Source organism: Saimiri boliviensis, chromosome 6, assembly GCF_048565385.1.
Source record: "Saimiri boliviensis isolate mSaiBol1 chromosome 6, mSaiBol1.pri, whole genome shotgun sequence".
Lineage (NCBI taxonomy): Eukaryota > Metazoa > Chordata > Mammalia > Primates > Cebidae > Saimiri > Saimiri boliviensis.
In genome coordinates this window covers 119,875,029-119,896,452 of record NC_133454.1, presented here as the reverse complement: position 1 = coordinate 119,896,452, position 21,424 = coordinate 119,875,029, and the positions used below count along the sequence as shown (strand labels likewise).

Sequence of the window (21,424 nt, the reverse complement as noted above, 5' to 3'; positions counted from 1 at the left end):
TGGTGACTTTTGTGAGAATGGTGTCTTCAGTAAATGAGAAATTCGAGGAGAAAGCCAGTTGAGAGTGGTGTTGATAGCAGCAGGAGGCAGACAAATTCCTAGGCAGAGAGGGGTGAGTCCTCAGTGAAACCCAACCTTCAAGCCGAAGAGCCTGAAGCCTGAAAACTGGGCTGCCAGTTTCAGGTAGAGTTCATGACCTAGAGTGAGAGCTTTCTTGATGCTTTTTAGCCAATCAAGTGGTGCTTTTTCCAGGCTTGCCCCAGACCAATGAGTATGCACTCACCCATTCTGAACCCATAAAAACCCTGGACTTAGCCACAGGGGGCTACCCACCTCTGGGTAGGGGCTACCCACTTCGGGTCTGCTCTCTGCTGAGAGCTATTCTATTGCTCAGTAAAACTTTTCTCCACCTTGCTCATGCTCTGGTTGTCTGCGTAACCTCATTTTTCCTGGACCCAGGACAAAAACGCAGGACCCGCTGGATGGCGGCTATGAAAGCAGCTGTAACATTGTATCCTTCTTGCCTTCTACTGGTGCTAGGTGGCTGTTCCACATGACAGGAAGCAGTGGCTGGGCCAGGCCAGCCCAGGAGCTGCAGGCCAGAGTGGGGCAGCAGGACCAAACAAGCTGTAAAGCAATCAAGCTGAAACACCCTCCTGGCTGGTGACACGCTCCTGTTTGCTGGACTGCGAGAGAAGAGCTGTGACCCTTCAGGAGCCCAGACCTCGGACTCCCTGAGCCAGAGCTGTAACACCCACTTGGGGCTCTGCAGTTGCTGATGTCTTTAAGTGTGTGTTCCCCTTGTCCAGATGCCAGCGCTCAAGGCAGTAGCCACTTAAGGCATGCCTGGTCCAGCCATAGCCTTGCACAGCACTTGTGCCTGCCCCATAGCAGCAGCCCGAGCAGGGGCCCCATGGCCAGACCCCACGCTTGCCTGCTTGCTCATACACCCCTTGCTGCTCTATGCCTGGCTTGCCCATGGTGGGTGTGGGATCTGGGCCAGTAGCATGAGCTGAGTACAGCCTGCTGGGCCAAGTGGGAGGAGGCAGCCCAGCAGTCATGAGCGACGATTGAGCAGAGGCGCCATTGGCTGTGAAGGTCTCTGGCTGGTGAAGCGTGACCCAAAGGATCCTGTGTCATATTGAGCTAAGGAAGTGAAGACAGTGTCTTTTGATCTTAATCACCCTGATTTTTTTTGTTTTTTAACTACATGCTCTTCCTTCTACAAGGAGTCCTGAACTGGCCATTTGAAGTTCTGGTTCTGGACTTATGACCTTAGGCAAATTTCTGCCTTCTTTGCCTGTCTTAGTCTGTTTTACATTGCTATAACAGAATACCAGAGACTGGGTAATTCATAAAGAAAAGAAATTTATTTCTCACAGGTCTGGAGGTTGGGAAGTCCAAGAGCATGGTGCTAGTATCTGCTGAGGGCCTCGATGCATCATAACATGGCTGAAGGGCAAATGAGCACATGAGACAGAGAGAGGATACTGACCAAAATTTATCCTTCTATCAGGAGCCCACTCCCGTGATAACTAACCTACTCCCAAAATAATGGCATTACTCCATTCATGAGGGCAGAGACCTCATCATCTAATCATCTTTAGAAGGCTAAAGGCTCCACCTTTACATATCATTACAATGGCAATTAAATTGCAACATGAGTTTTGGAGGGGAGATTGAATCCTTTGCATGACTGCAGTGCTGTGGTTAAATAGTAGGGTGTGCTACGGATCTCTGAGATGTCTTCCAGGTTTTATGTTCCATTGTTGTGGAGTGGATAGGGAGGGGATGGAGCCCTGCAGATGGAGGGCTTGTGGGATGGTGCAGAAAATGCACAACATTTTATGCAGTGAGCTGTCACTCAAGGTTGGCAAGTGGTCCCCAAGGGGACAAGGACCTAGAACACAGGAATAGGTGATAAGATAGGAAAGAATCTGTTCCAACAAGCCCCATGGTGATTTCAGGAGGGCAGGGGTCAGGTGCCCCCATCTGGAGAGGCACCAGATGTATTAGGAAGTGTTTTCTCTGGGGTGGCCCACACTGCAGGAAGTGAGCTATGTTAGCAATATCTGAGTTAACTCACAGGTTGGAAATGTCAGGAAGGAGACTCTGTGGACAGAATGGAGGATCAGGATCGAGGGGTAGAGTTCTGTAGAATGAAAAGGTGTGGAGTCAGATGGGGCAGCAAGAGGCAGCAATAAGGAAGGAGCTGGTGAGAGGGGCAGGCTTCCTCTGTTTACCCAGCCCTCAGAGAATGGTGGAAACAGGTGGGTCCCTTTTGGGGAGGCCAAAGTCCTTACCTCCTAGCTTACAAAACAGATGTGTGAAGAGCTCGTCTAAAATCAGGATACTATATGACTTATTACGTGCCTATTATTCCTTGAATAATCCATTTTTCAGGGGTTCTGTAATTCCTAAGGCCTGTTTAGTTCTAGCAAATGAAAACCCTCCTGTTCCTGGCTCGCTGATGGGCATCAGAAGGATCCCTGATCGAAGAAGATGAGAAGATGCAGGTGCCCAAGCGACAGACCTCTAACTGCACGCTATTTAGAAGCAACTTCTTAGATAAGCCCAGGAACAAAGGTATTTACAGAAACAAAATCACATTTTTGTATTTAGTAATGAAAACAAACAACAAACAAACCCTTGCAGTGCTTCTGTAGCTAAGGAAAGCTCGGCAACACCAGGACTTCAGGGATTATTGATATAACCCATCAGAATGCAAACTTTTGGATGCCTATTGGTTGTCATAGGTAACAATATTTAAATTTTGCCTGGCTCAGGAAGCGACATCTAAGTAGGTCATTAAAGGACAGTAAGGGATTTTCAGTGTAATGAGGGACCATGCTGTTTGGGAGACCTTTGGAGAGAGTGAGTCATGTGCTGAAAGGATTAGTCCTTTTTGATGCTGTTACCACTGTGAATGCAGACGTGGTAACAATAATGACATAGCCATTTCTCTTCGGAATTAGTCCTTTTACAGATAATTATGTACTAGCCTTATGCCTCTGGAAGATTCCTTTCACATTCTTGCACATTCATGAATTTGGTCACATCATTGGTAACAGAATCTAAAAGGGCTAATCATCTCTGAAGCCTTCCCAAACCATGCAGTCCCTTATCACCCTGAAAATCCTCACTGTCCTTTAGAGTCCCATTCAGATGTTACTCCCCCAACCAGGCCTGTCCTCTACTCTCCTCATTTCTTTCTTCACCACAGCCAGCTCCTTCTGCCTCTCCCCCATGTTGCCCTGTATAATTGAAAATTCCCCCCCATGGTGTCCTGGTGTCCTTTCTCCTGAGGCCAGAAGTCCCTTGAGGTCCAAGACTGTGTCATGTCAATGTCCAGCCCCCTCCTGCCATGAAGAGAGCTTTGAACACATTGAATGCTCAATATCTATTTATTCAATGAATGCACAATTGAAAGAGTGAAGATTGAATGTCTAGATACGTGTTTCTCTAACCCACGAGCTTGCATACAGCAGAGCACGTGAGTGTGTGTGCCATGGCTGCAGGCTGGATGCCCATATGCGTACAGATGCATGTGCCCTCGGGAGGGCCTCCTCATTGACATCCATTTGAAATCCCTTCTTCTTAATAGAGAAACAACGTGATTTTCTAGGCTGAATTGAATGATGTTGAGAGTACAAACAGTCGGGGAGACGTTTTCTCAGCTGTCAGAACAGGAGCCCAGAAAGGGAGAAGGACTTCCGTTCCCAGAGAAAGATGTTTCCAGAATCGGTAGCTTTACTTGTTCGCTCGCATCTCACTGGAATAACTTGGTGGTGAGGGTGACATCACTGGTTCTGGGGTGACAATTGGGTTTGCTGCATAGACGTTTGGATAGATGACACTCACCTGTCCCACCTGGAAAACACAGGCACACAGGGGGCACGCTAAGAAGGGTGACAGAAGGGCAGGCCCCAGACAGTGAGGAGCTACTCCTGCTCCTGAGCGGGGAGTGGAAAGCACAAAGAGCTCCCTTGTCTCCACCTTTATGGGGGCCTTGTTCCACCCACTGAGGAACCCTGGGACTCACATTGCTCGGTTGACAGCAGAGCAACTGGCAGCCAAAGTGGGACAATGTGCATGCAATGCCAAACTCCAGGAGACAGAAGATCAGGAGCACGCCAGAAATCGCCATTCCAGGGTTCTGGAGGCAGAGCAAACAGGGAGGACAGGAGCACTGGATTGGGAGTCTGAACTGACCTCTCCTGGGGCCCTGCCATGGACTCTCTGTGGCTTTGGGGCAGTCCCCTGTCCTCTCTTAGCCTTGTGGAGAAAATCTCCCATGGGGTTTTTGTAAGGGTCAATTGTGGGGGTAAAAGAATTGTTATTGCAACAGTTACTTGGTAGTGTCCCTCTGAGAAAAAAGATGACCATGTTTAGGGAAGCCCTGGATAGGTTGCTTTGGGTATGGAGACCTGAGGGTGTGCTCTGGAGTCGGGGAAGCAGTGATACTGCTCTGGAGAGGCTGTGGCTAGGAACTGGAGGGTATGGACAAGCCACAGAGAGAACAGGGAGATGGCTAGAGGAAAAACAAGGAACGGAGCACCCTGGTGGGAACGGGGAGGCCACAGGAAAAGGCCTCCTGTGAAAAACAAAGACTTCCCAAAGCAAGGATGTCTAATCTTCAGTAATCAGTGGTTTGCTGGGCTCTGATGTCAACCTCCACCATCCCTCTAAACCTTTGGGAAAAAGCCTCTGAGAGACTTTCTTAGCTTGTGACAGTGGTGTTTGGTGGAGGGGAGGAATCGGGGCTGCTTCTCTGGCTTGGGAAGAAGAGTCAGTGAAAGAATCCCCAAACTGAAGTGATTGAACAGTAGTAGGAGGTAACCAGGAGAAATAGAAACCCTCCACTTGCTGTTACCCACGAATACCCAGGAGTATGGGGTCTTTCAGAGTATCTGGGAAGAAAGTTTTCATCTAAAACGTGCAGGAATGACTCCCATTACCATTTGGGTTCCAATTATGTGACATGAGAACATTTCTTAGTGAAGGTGGATGGCATGTGGTAGGCACCAAAGAAATGTCTCTCAATTATGATTTTTTTTTGAGACAGAGTGTCACTCTGCCACCCGAGTTGGAGTGCAGTGGCATGATCTTGGCACTGTGGACTCTGCCTCCTGGGTCCAAGGAATTCTCGTGCCTCAGCCTCCTGAGTAGCTGGGATTACAGGCATGTGCCACTATGCCTGGCTAATTTTTGTATACTTTGTATAGATGGGGTTTTGCCATGTGGCCCAAGCTGGTCTTGAACTCCTGAGCTCAAGCGATTCACCTGCCTCGGCCTCTCAAAGTGCTAGGATTACAGGTGTGAGCCACCGTGCCCGGCCTCAGTTACGCTTTTTAAAAACAGCACTGGTGACAGCCAGCTGCTTGGAGAATTCTCCCTTTTGGAGAGGCCTCTCTTTAGCCCCTTTTCTTGTCCTCCCTCTCCATTTAGCAAGTGGTTATTAAACATCTAATTGGTACAAGCAGCCAAGAAATGCATCCTGAGATGCGAAATCTGGTAGGAAGACAGATGCAGATGATAATTCTAATTCACATGAGATGGCGTAAGAGCTACAGAAGAGCAAAAAGGTGTCTCAGGGCACTGAGGAGGGAGAGGTTCATTCTCATGAAGGGATTTAGAGAGGGTGAGGGTAGAGGCAGGTGTCTCAGGACAAGGGGATGGCAGGGTAATAACGTCTAAGCCAATGGATCACAGAGACTTAGAGTAGGAGAGTCTGGGCAAAGTATGCTGGTCCTTTTCAATTTTTAAAAAGATAAAATCCTTTTACACATAAAATCTTTCATGGAAAAGGGGTTCCTCTGTTGTGCCTGCCTCTCCCAGCAGACGGGAGTAGCTGGGGTTGAGGGTAAGTGAGAGATTTGAAGGGAGGTGAGCTGTAGGGCACAGTGAGATAGAACGAGATCCCCAGGGAGGATAAATACCTAGCTGAGGAATTTGGACTTTAATCCTAAAGTATCTGGGAGCCATAAAATATTTCTGGGAGGGGAAAAACTCAAGGTGGTTTTGATAAATGACATGGACTTGGTCCATAGGGTCTCTAGGGAGAGGCTTTGCCTAAGAATCTTAGAAAGGTAAGTCTTTCAGTCTCTTGCAGAGAAAAGGTTCTGATCAAATACAAACAACAGTTAATGGCTGTTGATGTTTACTGACTATGCATCACAGCTGGCACATTCATTTATTCTTTGACAAATGTTTATGGAGTATCAATCATGTGTCAGGCACAGTTCTAGGTATTTGAGGTGTGACGTGAATGAAACAGAAAACATCCCTACCCTTACGAAGCTCATTCCAGTGGGAGGGGACGGGCAGTGAGCATGAAATTTAACAAATAAGTCAGTTGCAGAGGGTGTTAGATGCATAGACTACAGGAAAGATAGATAAGGGGAAGGGAAGTGGGTTGCTGGGAGAGTGTGAGTGTTGAGTTGTTCAGGTGGGCCTCATTGGGAAGGGGGTTGCAGAACAGTGATGTGAAGGAGATGAGGAAGGGAGGGAGGAAGCTGTGGGGACATCTGAGGGAAGAGTGCCCCAGTCAGAGGGAACATTCCAGGCCTGAAGGTGGAAACATGCCTGAAGTGTTGGAGAAAACATCAAGGAGGTTCCTGTGGTTCAGCAGCAGAGCCGGAGGATGGCAGCAGAGCCCGGGGCCAGGACCACGGAGGGCCACCATCTTCAGGAGGGACATAGGCTTTTTTTCTGAGTAAGATGCCAGCAGAGAAGTGATGCGATCATGTGATTCAAAGGATCCCTCTCATGGCCACGCTATCAATAGCTGCAGTGAGGCCAGAGTGGAGGCAGGGGAGCACTCAGGAGGCTGTTTCCATGATCAGATGAGCGATGTGGTGGCTTAGCCAGTGTGGGAATAGAGGGGCTGAGGGATGATGGCGGGATTCTGAATGCATTTTGAAAGTAGAACCAACAGGATTGCCTGAGGGACTGGCTGTGAGGTGTAAGAGAAAGAGAGGGTCAATGATGATTCAGAGGTTTTGTCCCGAGCAACTGGAAGGATGAAGTTGCCATCAACTGCAATCAAGAAAACTGAGTACGGAAGGTGTGGGAAGTGACATCTGGAGATCGGACGTGGATGTATGAACTCTGAGCTGATGAACTGACTATTGGACATGTCAGACTGGTGTGTAGGAGAGAAGATTTGGTTGGAGCCGTGGATTCTGGAACAATTGTCATAGAGGAGGTGTTTCCAGTCGCCAGACTAAATGAGATGGACAAATGAGGAGAGAGAAAATTGGAGAACCAGTTATTGAGCCTAAGAGATTGGGAAAAAGAACTAGCAGAGGAGGCAGAGAAGAGGACAACTGGTGACGGTGGAGCCTGGAAGCCAGGCAAAGTCCCTCCGCGAAGAGGGATCCATCACCCCACTGGGGATCTGGAGAAGAGCAGGCGTTTGGGGAAGTGGGGCTGCGCGTCTCATTGGAGCAGGTTCAGAGAGAATGTGAGAGAAGAGCTGTAAGTCCGGTTGCCTGGCCGGGAGTCAAATGGACACATCCATCCCTCTCCATGCGTGATAACCATGTCATCACCCAAGCTTATTATCTGGCCTCCCCACATGGCTTCCCTGCACCACCTCTGCATACCATACCCAAGCCTACACTCAGCACTAAACTATGCATCCAACCCCCAGCCCGCTGTTGAAAAACCCTGCAGAAAATTTTTTAAAGAAGCCCCACCAAACCCTACCCAGTAGCAGTCTGCCCTGTCTGCCCCCAGCTGGCCCACTTACCAAAGGTACTGCCCACCTACCAGTGGCAACTAGCTCCATGCACTTCCTGCTCCTCAACAGCCAATGAAATTGCCTTCACTTTGTTTCCCCAATAGCCAATCAAGGCCCACTTACCCAAGGTCCTGCCCGTCTACCAATGGCAACTAGCTCCATGCACTTCCTGCTTCTCAACAGCCAATGAAATTGCCTTTGCTTTGTTTCCCCAATAGCCAACCAATTGCCTTCCCTCCCCATAAAACCCCATGCCCTGAACAGCCGGGCAGGACTTCTTTGGCCCCTTCCTAGACCATAGAACCTCGCCTGGGAGCTGAATAAATTAGCTTCTCATTTTCTTATACTTGCCTCAGTTTCCTCATTTTACCTCAGCAATAAACCTTACAAAAGCATTGGAGTCACTGAGCATAGACACATGGACCCAGGGAGGGGAGCACTACACACTGGGGCCTGTTGGAGGGAAATAGGGGAGGGACAGCAGGGGGTGGGGAGTTGGGGGGGTTGGCATGGGGAGAAATGCCAGATATAGGTGAGGGGGAGGAAGACAGCAAATCACACTGCCACGTGTGTACTTATGCAACAATCTTGCATGTTCTTCACATGTACCCCAAAACCTAAAATGCAATAAACAAAACAAAACAAAACAAAACAAAGGATCTGTGCCATAAACTCTGCCTTCCTTCTTACTAAGAATAAACCATCCATGCTGCTACAAAAAAAAAAAAAAAAAAAAAAGAAGTAAAAAAAAAAAAGAATTTGTTTGCAAAGAGGGCCAGAGACATAGGGTGGTAGCTGATAAGGAAAGTAGAACCAAGAGGTGGTTGGTTGGTTGGTTTTATAAGAAACAAAAGCATGCTTAATGCAAATGCAAAAGCCCCGGTAAAGGGGGAAGGACTGATAATGTGCAGGAGAGACAGGGTGAGGGAGAGGGGAGGAGAACTTGAGCAGGAAGGAGAGGATGGATTCAGTTGTGCGGACGGAGAATTGAATTTACATGGGATACAGGGGCTCATCTGTGGCTGCCCCGTTCAATTCAGTAGCCACAATTCCCATGTAGCTTTTAAACACTGGAGATGCAGCTGGTCCCAAATCAAGATGTGCCGTTAAGTGCAAAATACACACTGGATTTCAGAGATTTAGTTCCCCAAATGCAAAATAGCAAGCCAAGTTTTTATACTCATTACATGTTGAAATGACAACATTTTGGAGATATTGGGTTAAATAAAATAGATGATTAAAATCAATTTCACCCATTGCTTTTTCTCTCTCTCTCCTAAGTGTGGCGACTAGGAAATTTAAAATAACGTATGCGGCTTGCATATTCCCATTAGACAGTGCTGGTATGTAGTATAGGTTGGTGAATTACGATCTGTGGGTCAAATCCTGCCTGCTGCCTGTTTTGTAAATAAAGTTTTATCAGAACACAGCCTTGTTCATTTGTTCAGCGTTTTCTGTGGCTGCTATAAGGCAGCTATAGCTGCACGACAGAGACTGTAGGCTTGCAAAACCTTAAATGCTTACTATCGGTAAAAACCTTAAATGCTTACTATCGGTAAAAGATAGCACCTCCTTTTCCTCCCATGCTTGGCGAGGAAGCTTGGTTGTCAGGCTCTTTCTGAGAGTGTTCTAAATGTAGTTAAGTCAGAACTTAGAGGATCTTTGGTTGAGAGGGATACTCACCACGCCCCAGGCGTAAGGATAATAGTCGGGGTAGCCATATGAGTGGGGAATGCTTAGATCTATGATTAAGAGTATGATTCCAACTGCGGAGGAGATTGCACTGACGATGTTCAAGCCCAAACTGCCAGACAGCTGAAGAAGACACAGAGGGTCAGGGTGGGAGAGAAAAACTGTTAGAGCTGAGATGAATGGAGACCCAACAAGTGTTTCTTTTTTTCTCCAATTTGTAAAATTGTGTTAAAATATATACAATATAAAATTTCACATCTGAATCATTTTCAAGTGCTGCAGTTCAGGAGCATTAAATACATCTGTAATCCTGGGCAACCATTGCCACTGTCTATTTCTATAACTATTTTCATCAACAAGTGTTTCTTAGTGTGAATCCCAGGAACCCTATTTCCACCACAAGTAAAGAGGTGTTCTGTGCAAGAAACGTTTTGGGGTAAGCTAGCATTGAAAATAGCTGGGTTGAGCAAAGGTAAACAGATCATCGCTACAGGACTTCTCAGCACCTTTTAGATTTTTCAGAGAGGGGACAATAAATAGAGATTTTTCCCAAGTTGATCTACCTTCATTGAGCATATCATGGGAGAAATGTTCTCAAGAATAATCTTCGGGGCTGGGCAAGGTGGCTCGCACCTGTAATCCCAGCACTTTGGGAGGATGAGGCAGGCGGATCACCTGAGGTCAGGAATTCAAGAACAGCCTGGCCAACATGGTGAAACCTCATCTCTACCAAAAATACAAGAATTAGCTGGGCATGGTGGTGTGCACCTGTAATCCAGATACTCAGGAGGCTGAGGCAGGAGAATTGCTTGAACTCGAGGCGGAGGCTGCAGTGAGTCGAGATCAAACCACTATGCTCCAGTCTGGGCGACAGAGTGAGATTTCATCTCACATAAAAGAGGTGGGGGGCCGGGAGCGGTGGCTCATGTCTGTAATCCCAGCACTTTGGGAGTCCGAGGTGGGCGAATCACAAGGTCAGGAGTTTGAGATGAGCCTGGCCAACATGGTGAAACCCCGTCTCTCCTAAAAATACAAAAATTAGCTGGGTGTGGTGGCAGGCACCTGTAATCTCAGCTGCTTTGGAGGCTGAGGCAGGAGAATCGCTTGGACCTGGGAGGCAGAGGCTGCAGAGAGCCGAGATTGTGCCACTGCACTCCAGCCTGGGTGACAAGAATAAGACTCCATCTCAAAAAAAAAAAAAAAAAAAAAAAAGAAAGAAAGAAAGAAAGAAAAAAGAATCTTTGAGAAACTTTTGACCTATTTGTCCCATAGGATAAATAGAGTCTTAGCCCGAGTGTCTTGGGATGTGATAGGCTCAGATGCTCCTTGATTCTGGGCCATGTGCCGAAAGATATGCTTTGATATTTTGAGCTTTCTTTTGGCGACTTTCAAATAGATCTCATCTGGTTGTAGGGACCTGGTTACCTTGAGTCCCTTCACCTTAGTAACCTGCTTGTGAGAGGAATGAAGGTACTTTCTTGGTCTGTTGCTAGGGGAGCACAAAGCTTTGTCCATGTATAATTGTCAGAGCTCTGTTGGCCGGAATCCTTCGGCAAGCAAGTGACTGAGCCTGCTCTGGCTTCCTTGGAGGCCTGCTCTGTGCACTGGAGGTACTCTTGGCTCCTGGCTCTGCTGGAGGGCAGCCCTGGGTCCCTGGGAACTCTGTACCTCTCCATGGCAGGGCTTCTTAGGAAAGCTGTTCTCTCTCTCCCACTTTCCATACTCTGAGGCCTTAACTAAGGTGACTGCATTGCCTCTTCTCACCTCTGCATCCTCTTGGGACTTTCCCACATGTGACTCCAGGGCCAGGCTCCTGTGGCCAGCCTGTATGAGCGGGAATGTGTGTGAGCACCCTAGGTCTGGTTATAGGAGGTGCAAGGCTGGGGGAGGAATTGTGTGTGACCTTATTTTTCCCCTTGTGACACCATTCTATAGATCTCCAGTTGGAAGAGCTAATCTCAGAGTGTAACTTACCAGGCAGTAAGAAGACGGCTGATTTTCTGCTGCCACTGAGAGGGATCCTGAAATGATAAACTGGTATAGAACAGAGTGGGTTTAGAAAAGAGGTCAGGGGCTAGGGTGCCCTTCCCCAGGCTTCCGCGATTCTGGTCACACACAGTGGGTTCCTTTGCTGGGACAATCAGCTCAACATGGGAACAGAAAGAATGAGCTGTTCTATACTGCATGAAAGGGCACTGAGGTGGAATAAACATATATTCTAGGATCCAGGAAACCTGGTTTTAAATTCTGGCTAAAAACTCTTGACCTTGTGTAAGTTATCAACTTCTCTAAATCTTTATTTCCTCATCTAAAAATGGGAAAATTTATAGCTCTTCCCAAGCAACATTGTCATCATTTATGCCCCACATCTGGCATTTAGTATATCTTTGCACATAGTAGATGCTCAATAAATGTTAAATTATTTCCTTGTATTTTATTTTCCCACATGTACACCCTGTTGTTTTCCCATCTTTATATCAAGATTCAGTAAGGTTTGGGGGCTCCGGGGGGAAGGAGAAAGGGGTTACCAGCATCTTCTCTGCTGGTTTTAGATAGACGCCTGACATCAATCCTTGCCTGCCTGCATACCTGGACACCTATGCAGTAATCTTCAGTTACTAAGATAAATGTTGTGTCCCTATGATGTGGAACATCAGAGGTGAGGGTGCTGTCAATTGTGTGCATTTTATTCAGCACTGGCATTCCGCAGGCACTGTGGCTGATGAGATTACCTGCCATCATTTGCCCAATGGGCTAGCAACCGTGGCATGAGAGGGCATGAACTCTGATTTAATAAGAGCTACCATTTGTGAAGCACTATAGAAAATGCTCTTTAAAAAAGGTTTCATTGACATAATTCATATGTAATTCACCCATTTAAAGTATACAGTGCAATTATTTTTTGTCTATTTATAGAGCTGTGCATTCATCACTACAATCTAAGTTGGAACATTTGAATCACCCCAAAAGAAGCCCCCAGAGAAGCAACCCATCACTGCCCTCTTCCCAACACATGCAGCGCTCATTTTGCCTCGCCGCATTTAACTGAACACTGGCCCATCAAGCACTTGCCACTCTTGGCATTTTATCCAGGAGACTAAGGCTTAGAGATTTTAAACAACTCACACAACATCATCTGGCAGGTGGCAGAGCTGAGAATCACATCCAGGCAGCTCAATTTCAGACTCCATGTGCCTAACCGTCACCCCACACTCCCTCCCACACAGGGCAGATGCTGCATGTGCCATAGCGTGGAAATAGCTGTTCACAATGAAAATTTATTCCAGCTGCTTCTGCCTTCCAGCCAATGAGGTATTTTCCTACAAGTGGAAAAATATATCTTGCTCTCACACCCTTCTGTTTGTAGCGATTTTATGGGGAGGAAGGGCTGGACTTTCGATGTCCCTTTCGGTCCTTCTGAGGTGCTGGAGGAGATGGGCCTTTGTTTCAGAAGAGGGTATTGATGATCTTTGGGAAACAGAAAGGCAGTCCTGGGATCAAGAAGGCAGCAAAGAACACAACTGCCTTGCAGAACGAAAGGAGGAAGTTCATGCAGGCTGGAGGGACTCAGCAGCTTGGCAGGAGGGGGCGTGGTCTGGGAGGCATTTGCAATGCCAGGACAGCTGCCCGCTGCTCACCAGCACTTGGTGGAATCCAGTGCTCAGTGGTAGGTCTGAGTGGCCGCAATGCTAGCCCTCTCCATAGCCCCACATTCCACGAAGGTCAGAGATACAGGAATAGGTGTCTCGTGAGTGGTTGGGGAAGGGAAGGGGCTGAGTTCTGAGTTTGGGTGTGTGCACGGTACAGGGAAGACCACAGCCTCACTGGAGGAGCCCTGTTCATTTGCAGACCTTGTGTGGTTGTGGGGGATGGAGACAGCTCTAGGTGTTTTATTTAACTCTTATGAGGCAGAGTGACGGGCTGGGACCGAATTGTACCATTTATGAGAAAAGTTGCATTAGTGTCACAGGTAGGTGTGTAAGTCAGGAGAAAGACTGTAACAGAAGGGAGAGAAAGGAGAAAGGAAGGTGGAGGGGGAAGGAGAAGGAGTGTGTGTGTGTGGGGGGCAGGGAGACACTGCAACAGAACCATTAAAGGCAATACAGTGGCAAGGAAGAAGGACTGTAGTTCTTTTTTGTGTATGTGTGTTCCAGTACAATCTATTTACAGACACTGAAATGAGAATATCACATACTTTTCATGTGTCACTAAGCAGTAGTAAGATTTTCATTTTCCCCCACCCCCAGCCCTTTAAGAGTAAAAACTATTGTTAGCCCACTGGCAGCAGGCTGGGTATGGCCCATGGGCCTGTATGTTGCCAAGCCCCAGTCTGGAAGGTTGGGAAGCAGTGGCGAGGACCAGCCCTTTGTTCCCGCTGTCTGGTGTTTCTGCTTGCTCACTTGCTCTTTGGTTTCTGATGAAATAATAATGTCATGAGTTTTTATTTAATGCTTATCTTGACACAAGCTGTTCTACATACGTAATTATTTATTGATTTAGAGTGCAATTTAGTGAGGCCTTTCCTTTACTTAATAATAGACAAAAATAGGCCAGGCGTGGTGGCTCACGCCTGTAATCCCAGCACTTTGGGAGGTCAAGGCGGGCTGATCATGAGGCCAGGAGATCAAGACCACCCTGGCCAAGACAGTGAAACCCCATCTTACTAAAAATACAAAAAAAAAAAAATGAAGGACTGTAGTTCTTCAAGTTTTATGGAGTCACAGACCACTCTGATAATCTGATGAAAGCTATGGACCCTTCCAGAAAAACAATACACATCAAACATACTAGATATTTCGGCAAAATGGAGCCCCCAAAGCCCATCTGCAGACTCTAGATCGAGTCCCCACTGCTTAAGCACTCAAACACTTGCTGTTCTATGGCTGGGAAGCCACTCTTGACCTTTGCGGAGTGTTTTTCTCCTGGAGCTCAGGCTTGTGAGCCTATGTTCAATAACACCAGGAGCTATTCCCAGTGTGTGTTTTACATGTGGGTGTTTCCTCTCTGGATTAAGAAAATATATTCCTTTTGGCCAGGTGCAGTGGCTCACACCTGTAATTCCAGCACTTTGGGAGGCTGAGGCAGGCAGATCACCTGAGGTCAGGAGTTTGAGACCAACCTGGCCAAAATGGTGAAACCCTGTCTATACTAAAAATAGAAAAATTAGCTGGCGTGGTGGTGGGTGCCTGTAATCCCAGCTACTAGGGAGGCTGAGGCAGGAGAATCGCTTGAACCTGGGAGACAGAATTTGCGGTGAGCCGAGATTGAACCACTGCGCTCCAGCCTGGGAGACAGAATAAGACTCCCACCATCTCAAGAAAAAAAAAAAAAAAAAAAAAAAAAAAAAAAAAAAAAAAGAAAAGGAAAGAAAAGAAAGAAAAGAAATACATTCCTTTTGGGGGGATGTCACCTTATCACCTTGTGGAGTTGTAGCTTGGTACTGACATTATGGGCTGAATTGTGTCCACATCCTCTGCCCTCCACCAAATTTCACAGGTTGAAGCCCTAATCTGTAGTGTTTCAGAATGTGGCTGTGTTTGGAGACAGGGTTGTTAAAAGGTAATTCAGGTGAAATGAGGTCATTGGGGGGACCCTCATCCGATGTGACTGGTGCCCTCATAGGAAGAAGAGACTAGGAAACAGGCATGGAGGGACAATCACGGAAACGCCCAGGGGGAAGACGATCATCTGCAAGCCGAGGACAGACACCTTGGAGACACCCTTCTGCCAATATCTCCATCCCAGACTCAGCAGCCAGGACTGTGAGATAACAAACTTCTGTTGTTAAAGCCGCCCAACCTGTGGTATTACACTTTGTTAAGGTGGCCCTACCAAACGAATATACTTCTGGAACAAGGCTGGGGCTGGATTCCTACCCCCCACACCTGGGTGGCTGAGGATGTTCTGCAGGGCACAGCTGCACAGCTTGGCAAGGCAGCCTTGAGCGCCTTGGCACCTTCTGGGGACTCATCTGCAGGGGGACTTGAGTTACTCACCCACACGCCTCCCCAGAAGGGGTAGCCTCCGTAGAATGAAATAGACACGTACTGCCCTAGGAGCAATGTCGCCAGGGTGGAGCCGAGGCAGATGTGAACCAGGCCAATGACGATCTGGATGGCCTGTTAGGAGAGCCGCGAGCTGAATGAAGCCTTGTTTCTGAGGCGGGGTCCTGCCTTCCCTATGAGCCTCCTTTTTATTTTAATAAATGTTTACTTTCATGGTCTAAAAGGTTATATGGAAAATACAAAAATGAAATAAAAACTCCCTATAAGCTCCCCCCGGACTGGAGAAAACAATTATTTACATTTTGGTGTGGTCTTCCATTATTCTTTTCAAATATATACCTTGATAGCACAACATGGCCCTGAATTCTATTAACTTAATATTTTATCATGAATGTGTCCTCATGGCCTTAAGTATTCTTGGAACATATATGTTTTCAAGGCTGCTCAGATCCCATTATGGATGGTCTGTGGAGCAGTTGAGACAGTTATTGGACAGGAAGATTATTTTTACTTTTTTCTATTATATGTAACACTATAATAAACATCCTTGTATGTAAATCCTTGCCCTAATCTTTTATTTCTTTAGGATATTGTTATGTGTTGAATTATGCTTCCTTCCCCCAAACCCCCTCCCAATCTATATGTTGAGGTTCTAATGCTGAGTGCCTCAGAATGTGACCTTATTTGAAAATAGGGTTGTTGCAGATGTGATTAGCCAGGATGAGGTCAGGGCAGGTCTCTAATCCAATATGAGTAGTGTCCTTATAAGTAATGCCATGTGGGCCAGGCATAGTGGCTCATGTCTGTAATGCGAGCAGTTTGGGAGGCTGAGGTGGTGAATTACTTGAGTTCAGGAATTCAAGACCAGCCTGGCCAACATGGAGAAAACTTGTCTCTACAAAAATACAAAAATTAGCTAGGCATAATGGCAGGTGGCTGTAATCCCAGCTACTTGGGAGGCTGTGGTGAGAGAATTGGTTGAACCTAGGAGGCAGAGGTTGCAGTAAGCCAAGATTGCGCCATTGCACTCCAGCCTGGGTGACAGAGTGAGACTCTGTTTCAAAAAAAAAAAAAAGAGTTTTCAACTTTATTAAATGATGTGAAAGTGACATGAATTCAGTAGAAACCATATTTGGAGTACCCATACAACCATTCTGCTTTTCACTTTCCATCCAGTATCCAGTAAATTACATGAGCTATTCAATATCTTATTATTAAATGGGCTTTGTATTAGATGATTTTGCCCAACTGTAAGCTAACAGAAGTATTCTGAACATGTTTCAGGTAGGTGAGGCTAAGCTATGATGTTTGGCAGGTTAGATGTATTAAATGTATTTTCAATTTACGATATTTTTTATGACAGGTACATTGGGACATAATCCCATTGTTAAGTTAAAGAGCATCTGTGTATGTTTGCATATTACACATGTGGTAGCAAATGCAAATATATTGTTTCCTTAAATTTGCATAAATGTCAGGAAATTATACACAGTGTCTGGCCCTTACTTTCTTCCATTAACACCATATCTTGGAGTGTGTCCCTATCATTACTTAAAGAGCTTTCTTGTTTGTTTGTTTTGAGACAGAGTTTCACTCTTATCGCCCAGGCTGGAGTGCAGCGGCGTGATCTCATCTCACTGCAACCTCCGTCTCCTGGGGCTTGCTCTTTTTACAGCTCCCCTATATTTTATTTTTGGATGCACAATATACCGACTTAATCAGTATTATGTTGACAGCTATTACAAATCTTTTGTTAGCACAAACCACGCTGCAATGAATAAGCTCATACCTATCATGGTTTTTGTGGGCCCAGGTGTATCTGGAGGATAAAGTTCCAGCAATGGAATTATTGGATATTTTGTAAACTTGGCAGATAAAAATTTCCCTCCCTCTGTGTTGTATCAATTTACGTTCCCATGAGCACTATTTGAGGGTGGAGCTAGGGTCAGAGCTCGGGCAGTCTGCATCCGAATTCAGCCACACAGTGAAATGGGCTTTTTCTTGTCCTGTGCAGGGCAGCCTTTCCAGAGGTTGCTATGGGGATTTATGTTATCGGTTGTCTAAGCTGCTTTGTTTCTTGCTGGGCAAATAACGGATTTGATTTGATTGGCTTCTGACTCCACCTGATAGTCTGTTTTGTTCTTGCTGGGACCCCTTTCTTGAGGCCACAGGGCTGGGCGTGGATGCTGGTAACAGGATCCACATTCAAACGCACTTCTTTTTTGTTGCTTTTCCTTCTCTTTCCTGAAATGCCTAAATCAGAAAATACAAGGCCTGTGCAGAGGCCCCCCACCCCCCACCCCCCGCCCATGATGTTGTACATCTGAGCTTCCTAATAGACCTATGCTTGGCAAGGGACAATCAGCTCAGCCCCACTTGCGAGATGTGGAGTCTGCGCATTTCCCAGGCCTTCCTCCTGCTGTCATTCCAGCGGTGCTGCCTGCAGCCAGTGAAGGGAAATCTCACTTACCCCCAAGGTTTTGCCTTCTCTCAAAACTTTCTGCACAGGCTGCACATTCACATTCGACACCAAACCACGGTTCCCAGCAACCAGGTGGACTTGCGGCTGATTGTTTGGATATGAGGGCACCTGAGGCACTCCTGGGGCCACAGGATAACCATTGCGGGGTGTCACCACAAACACAGAATTGGCCACTGGAACTGCTGAAGTCATCGAATTCATGCTGCCAAAAAATAAATGCGACAGAGTGGTCCCTCACATATGGACTTGTACTTACATTTAAAAAGGACCTTTGCTTTTTCTAGCTCGTTGGAGCATCTTAACCCTCTACAAGTTTATGAATCCCATTTTACAAATAATATTAGATATCAGTTATAGGACACTTAAGAGATGCTTTACAAATACATTTCCTTTCATCCTCTTACCTGCTCGGTTTTACAGAGGAGAAAACTTAAGATTCAAAGAGGGTAAAGGATACCAGAGGGCAGGGGCTGTCCTTTACATTTTTGTGTCTCTCATAGTGTTTATTTTTTAATTAAAATTTGTTTTTTTTGAGATGGAGTCTCCCTCTGTCACCCAGGCTGGAGTGCAGTGGCACGATCTCAGCTCACTGCAACCTCTGCCTCCCAGGTTCAAGCACCTCTCCTGCCTCAGCCTCCTCAGCTGGGATTACAGGCACCCGCCACCATGCCTGGCTAATTTTCGTAGTTTTAGTAAAGACAAGGTTTCTCCATGTTGGCCAGGCTGGTCTCAAACTCCTAGCCTCAGGTGATCTGTCTTCCTTGGCCTCCCAAAGTGCTGGGATTACAGATGTGTTTAGAGTGATGCCTTGTATATGTTTGTACTGGCTGAAAGCAAAATTTCAGTCCTAGAAAATCTCTCGGACAACATTAAGTTTAATTCTCTCATTTTCTGGAAAAGGAAACAGAGTGAGAGAGTGGACATGAATCCTCAAGGTCCCAGTTGTGTCAGTATCAGTTCAATGGAGATTATCCTCCTCAAGGGAAGCCATTGCAGTGTGTGTTCATTGGGTAGCTTCTACCGCTCAGTTTTCTGGGCTACTGATAAATTCTGGTGTGATTTAAAAAATTCTTTTTCTTTTTGTTTCTCCCTTCCTTCTCCATCTCCTGTCTTCCTTGTTCTTTTTCTTGGAGCAGACCCAATAAAGATAGCACAATACACTTTGCCGTATCCTTCACCCACATTGGTTTGCCCTAAGTATCACTCATAGAAAAACCTTTTCACCAACTCTTAGTTACCCATAGAAACCACGAGATTAAGCAGACTCACCTTCCTCTGCCAGAAACCACGTATCTCTTGATCCTATTCCCTTTTATTTGCTGTGGAAAACTGTGTTTTCCGGAGAAAGCGAATGCACTGGGGCCAGTTGGGTGGTAGAGTCAGAAGGATCCGAAGTCCTCTGTTTCCTGGATATAGGCCAGGTTATGTGCTGCTTAGAGCTCAGCTTCCTCATTCATATTTACTTCCTGTTTAGGCCAATGAGTCAGTGAAATATGGTTTGATTTGACAAGCATTTAATGGTGTAATCTCCGTGGAGAAGAAACGGTTGTGCTGGGTGCTCTGGGAGACACAGAAATCAACTGAGCACCGAGGGTGCGCTGCATTTAGCTATAACATGAGACAGGATGACATAAGTACCACAGTAGAGAGATAAATGTCCCCACAGGAGAACAGAAGAGAATATGATTTCTTGGACTTGAAGAGATTAAGGAAGACTTCAAACAGGAGGTGGCATTTGAATTCAATAAACCACAATCGAGAAAGAAGTAGAGTCATAGTGAGTGAAATGAGACTTGTAATCAACTTAGATTTACTTTTATCCAAGTCAGAGCCAATAAAAAACCAGAAGCCACCCATGGGAGGACATTCCACATATCTGTGACATATATCGTGTGAAATGCCCTGCACAAAAACAGCTGCATGGAATAGCGCATGGCACATTAACCTTTAGATGCCTACTGGCATGTAATGGGTACCAATAAATGCTTACTGACTGAACAAATGAAGTTTATGGGATGGCTAGAACATTATGAGATGGTCAACAAAAAGAACATTATTGAGGGTATGGAAAGGGAAAAGTCTTGGGGAAGAGAAGGTAGGGAATATGTTGGGAATGGCTCACAGTGAAGGACACTGAAAGTAATAAGGATGAAAAGGTAGCTGGAGTCAGACTTCACCTTTTGGTCACGGTTTGTATCTTTTAGTGATAAGGTCTTGCTCAGGCTGGAGTGCAGTGATGTAATCATAGCTCATTGCAGCCTCAAACTCCTGGGCTCAAGTAATCCACATGCCTCAGCCTCCTGAACAGCAGGACCACAGGCATGCACCACCATGCCCAACTAATTTTGAAACTTTCTTGTGGAGACAGGGTTTCACTACACTGCCCAGGCTGCTCTTAAACTCCTGGCCTCAAGTGATTCTCCTGCCTCCTCCTCCCAAAGTGCTGGGATTACAGGATTGAGCCACCATGCCCAGCCCAAATTTTACTTCTTTATCCATTTTTTTTCTGTCAGATTCCTGGACCGTTCCCTTAATTTTTAAAGAGTTCTCTATATGCTAGGGATGTTAGGTCTTTGTATTTGGTATATTCTCCAAGTTTGACAAGTGTCTTTTGATTGTGTTTAGGGCAGTTTTCTGTTAAGAAAAGCTTAAAAAATTTATGTAGTGAATTTATCAGTCTTATCTTTTGTTATCTATAATGAGAGCTGTTGCTCAAAAGCCTTTCCTAACACTAAGATTAAATAGGAATTTAGTTGTTTTCTTCTAGTACTTTTATGGTTTTAATTTTTACATTTTGATTCTTAATACATGCTAAATTTATTTTTTTTGAATGGCATGAGATATGGGTCTAATTATATATTTTTCCAAAAACTCACCTGGTTGCCTCAGGACAACTTATTAAATAGTCCGTCTTGTCTCCAGTGGCATTTGAAATGCCACCTTTGTCACAGCCTAAATTTCTATATGTATTTGGCCCTAGTTCTGGTCTTTTTCTTCCTTTCTACTGGTCTGTTTGTCTATTCATGTGTTATTTCAACAATGTTTTAATTATAGAGGCTTTACAGTGTACTCTAATGTCTTATAGGGTTGGTCTCCCTTGTAGTTTTTCCTCTTTCATCATATTTGATGGCTATTCTTGCATGCTTGTTTTTCCAAGTGAATTTTGACCTTTGTCTAACTCTACGAAGTAGCTCGATAGCCTTTTGAAAAGACAAATAACATGACCCAAACTGTATTGACAGAGATAATAAGAGGCATCTGAATGAGGACATGTAGGTGGCTAAGCCCTAGTGCACATGGGCCATTCGGGACCAGGTTTAACCAGATATTGTAGGATATGAAATTGGCCACCTTTTAATTGAATATAGATGTGGTGCCAACTTTCCAGAAGGAACCAGAGACATGCAAGGGAGATTATTCTTGTCTAAGCCTGCTGCAGCAAATGCTGTTGATGCTGCATCTATGTCTCCTTGATCCACTCCTTGATCCCCTTGATCCATT

The 21,424-nt window shown here is 45.9% G+C and overlaps 1 protein-coding gene across 2 annotated transcripts; it reads right to left on the bottom strand.

Annotated features, from left to right (window-relative positions):
- Positions 1 to 1,351: 1,351 nt before the first annotated feature.
- Positions 1,352 to 19,366, bottom strand: MS4A8 (membrane spanning 4-domains A8). 2 transcript variants are annotated; one of them, XM_010335235.2, is made up of 7 exons: positions 19,193 to 19,362; positions 17,912 to 18,125; positions 15,433 to 15,555; positions 11,411 to 11,470; positions 9,428 to 9,559; positions 4,043 to 4,156; positions 1,352 to 3,870 (listed from the first exon to the last, which is right to left on the bottom strand). In XM_010335235.2, exons 2-7 carry the CDS (start codon positions 18,122 to 18,124, stop codon positions 3,751 to 3,753), a joined length of 762 nt encoding a protein of 253 aa, XP_010333537.1. In that variant the 5' UTR covers position 18,125; positions 19,193 to 19,362; the 3' UTR covers positions 1,352 to 3,750. The 2 variants fall into 2 exon arrangements, with proteins under 2 accessions (XP_010333537.1, XP_010333541.1); XM_010335239.2 differs by lacking the exon at positions 4,043 to 4,156 and having other exon boundaries at positions 19,193 to 19,366.
- Between the last annotated feature and the right edge of the window lie 2,058 nt (positions 19,367 to 21,424).

Coding starts and splice junctions, on each gene's coding strand:
- MS4A8 (XM_010335235.2), bottom strand. CDS start 18,124: ATGAATTCGATGACTTCAGCAGTTCCAGTGGCCAATTCTGTGTTTGTG. Junction 4,157..9,427: donor ATCCTTACGCCTGGGGCGTG/GTGAGTATCCCT, acceptor CTCTGCCTCCAG/AACCCTGGAATGGCGATTTC. Junction 3,871..4,042: donor TCTGCTGTCAACCGAGCAAT/GTGAGTCCCAGG, acceptor TGTGTTTTCCAG/GTGGGACAGGTGAGTGTCAT.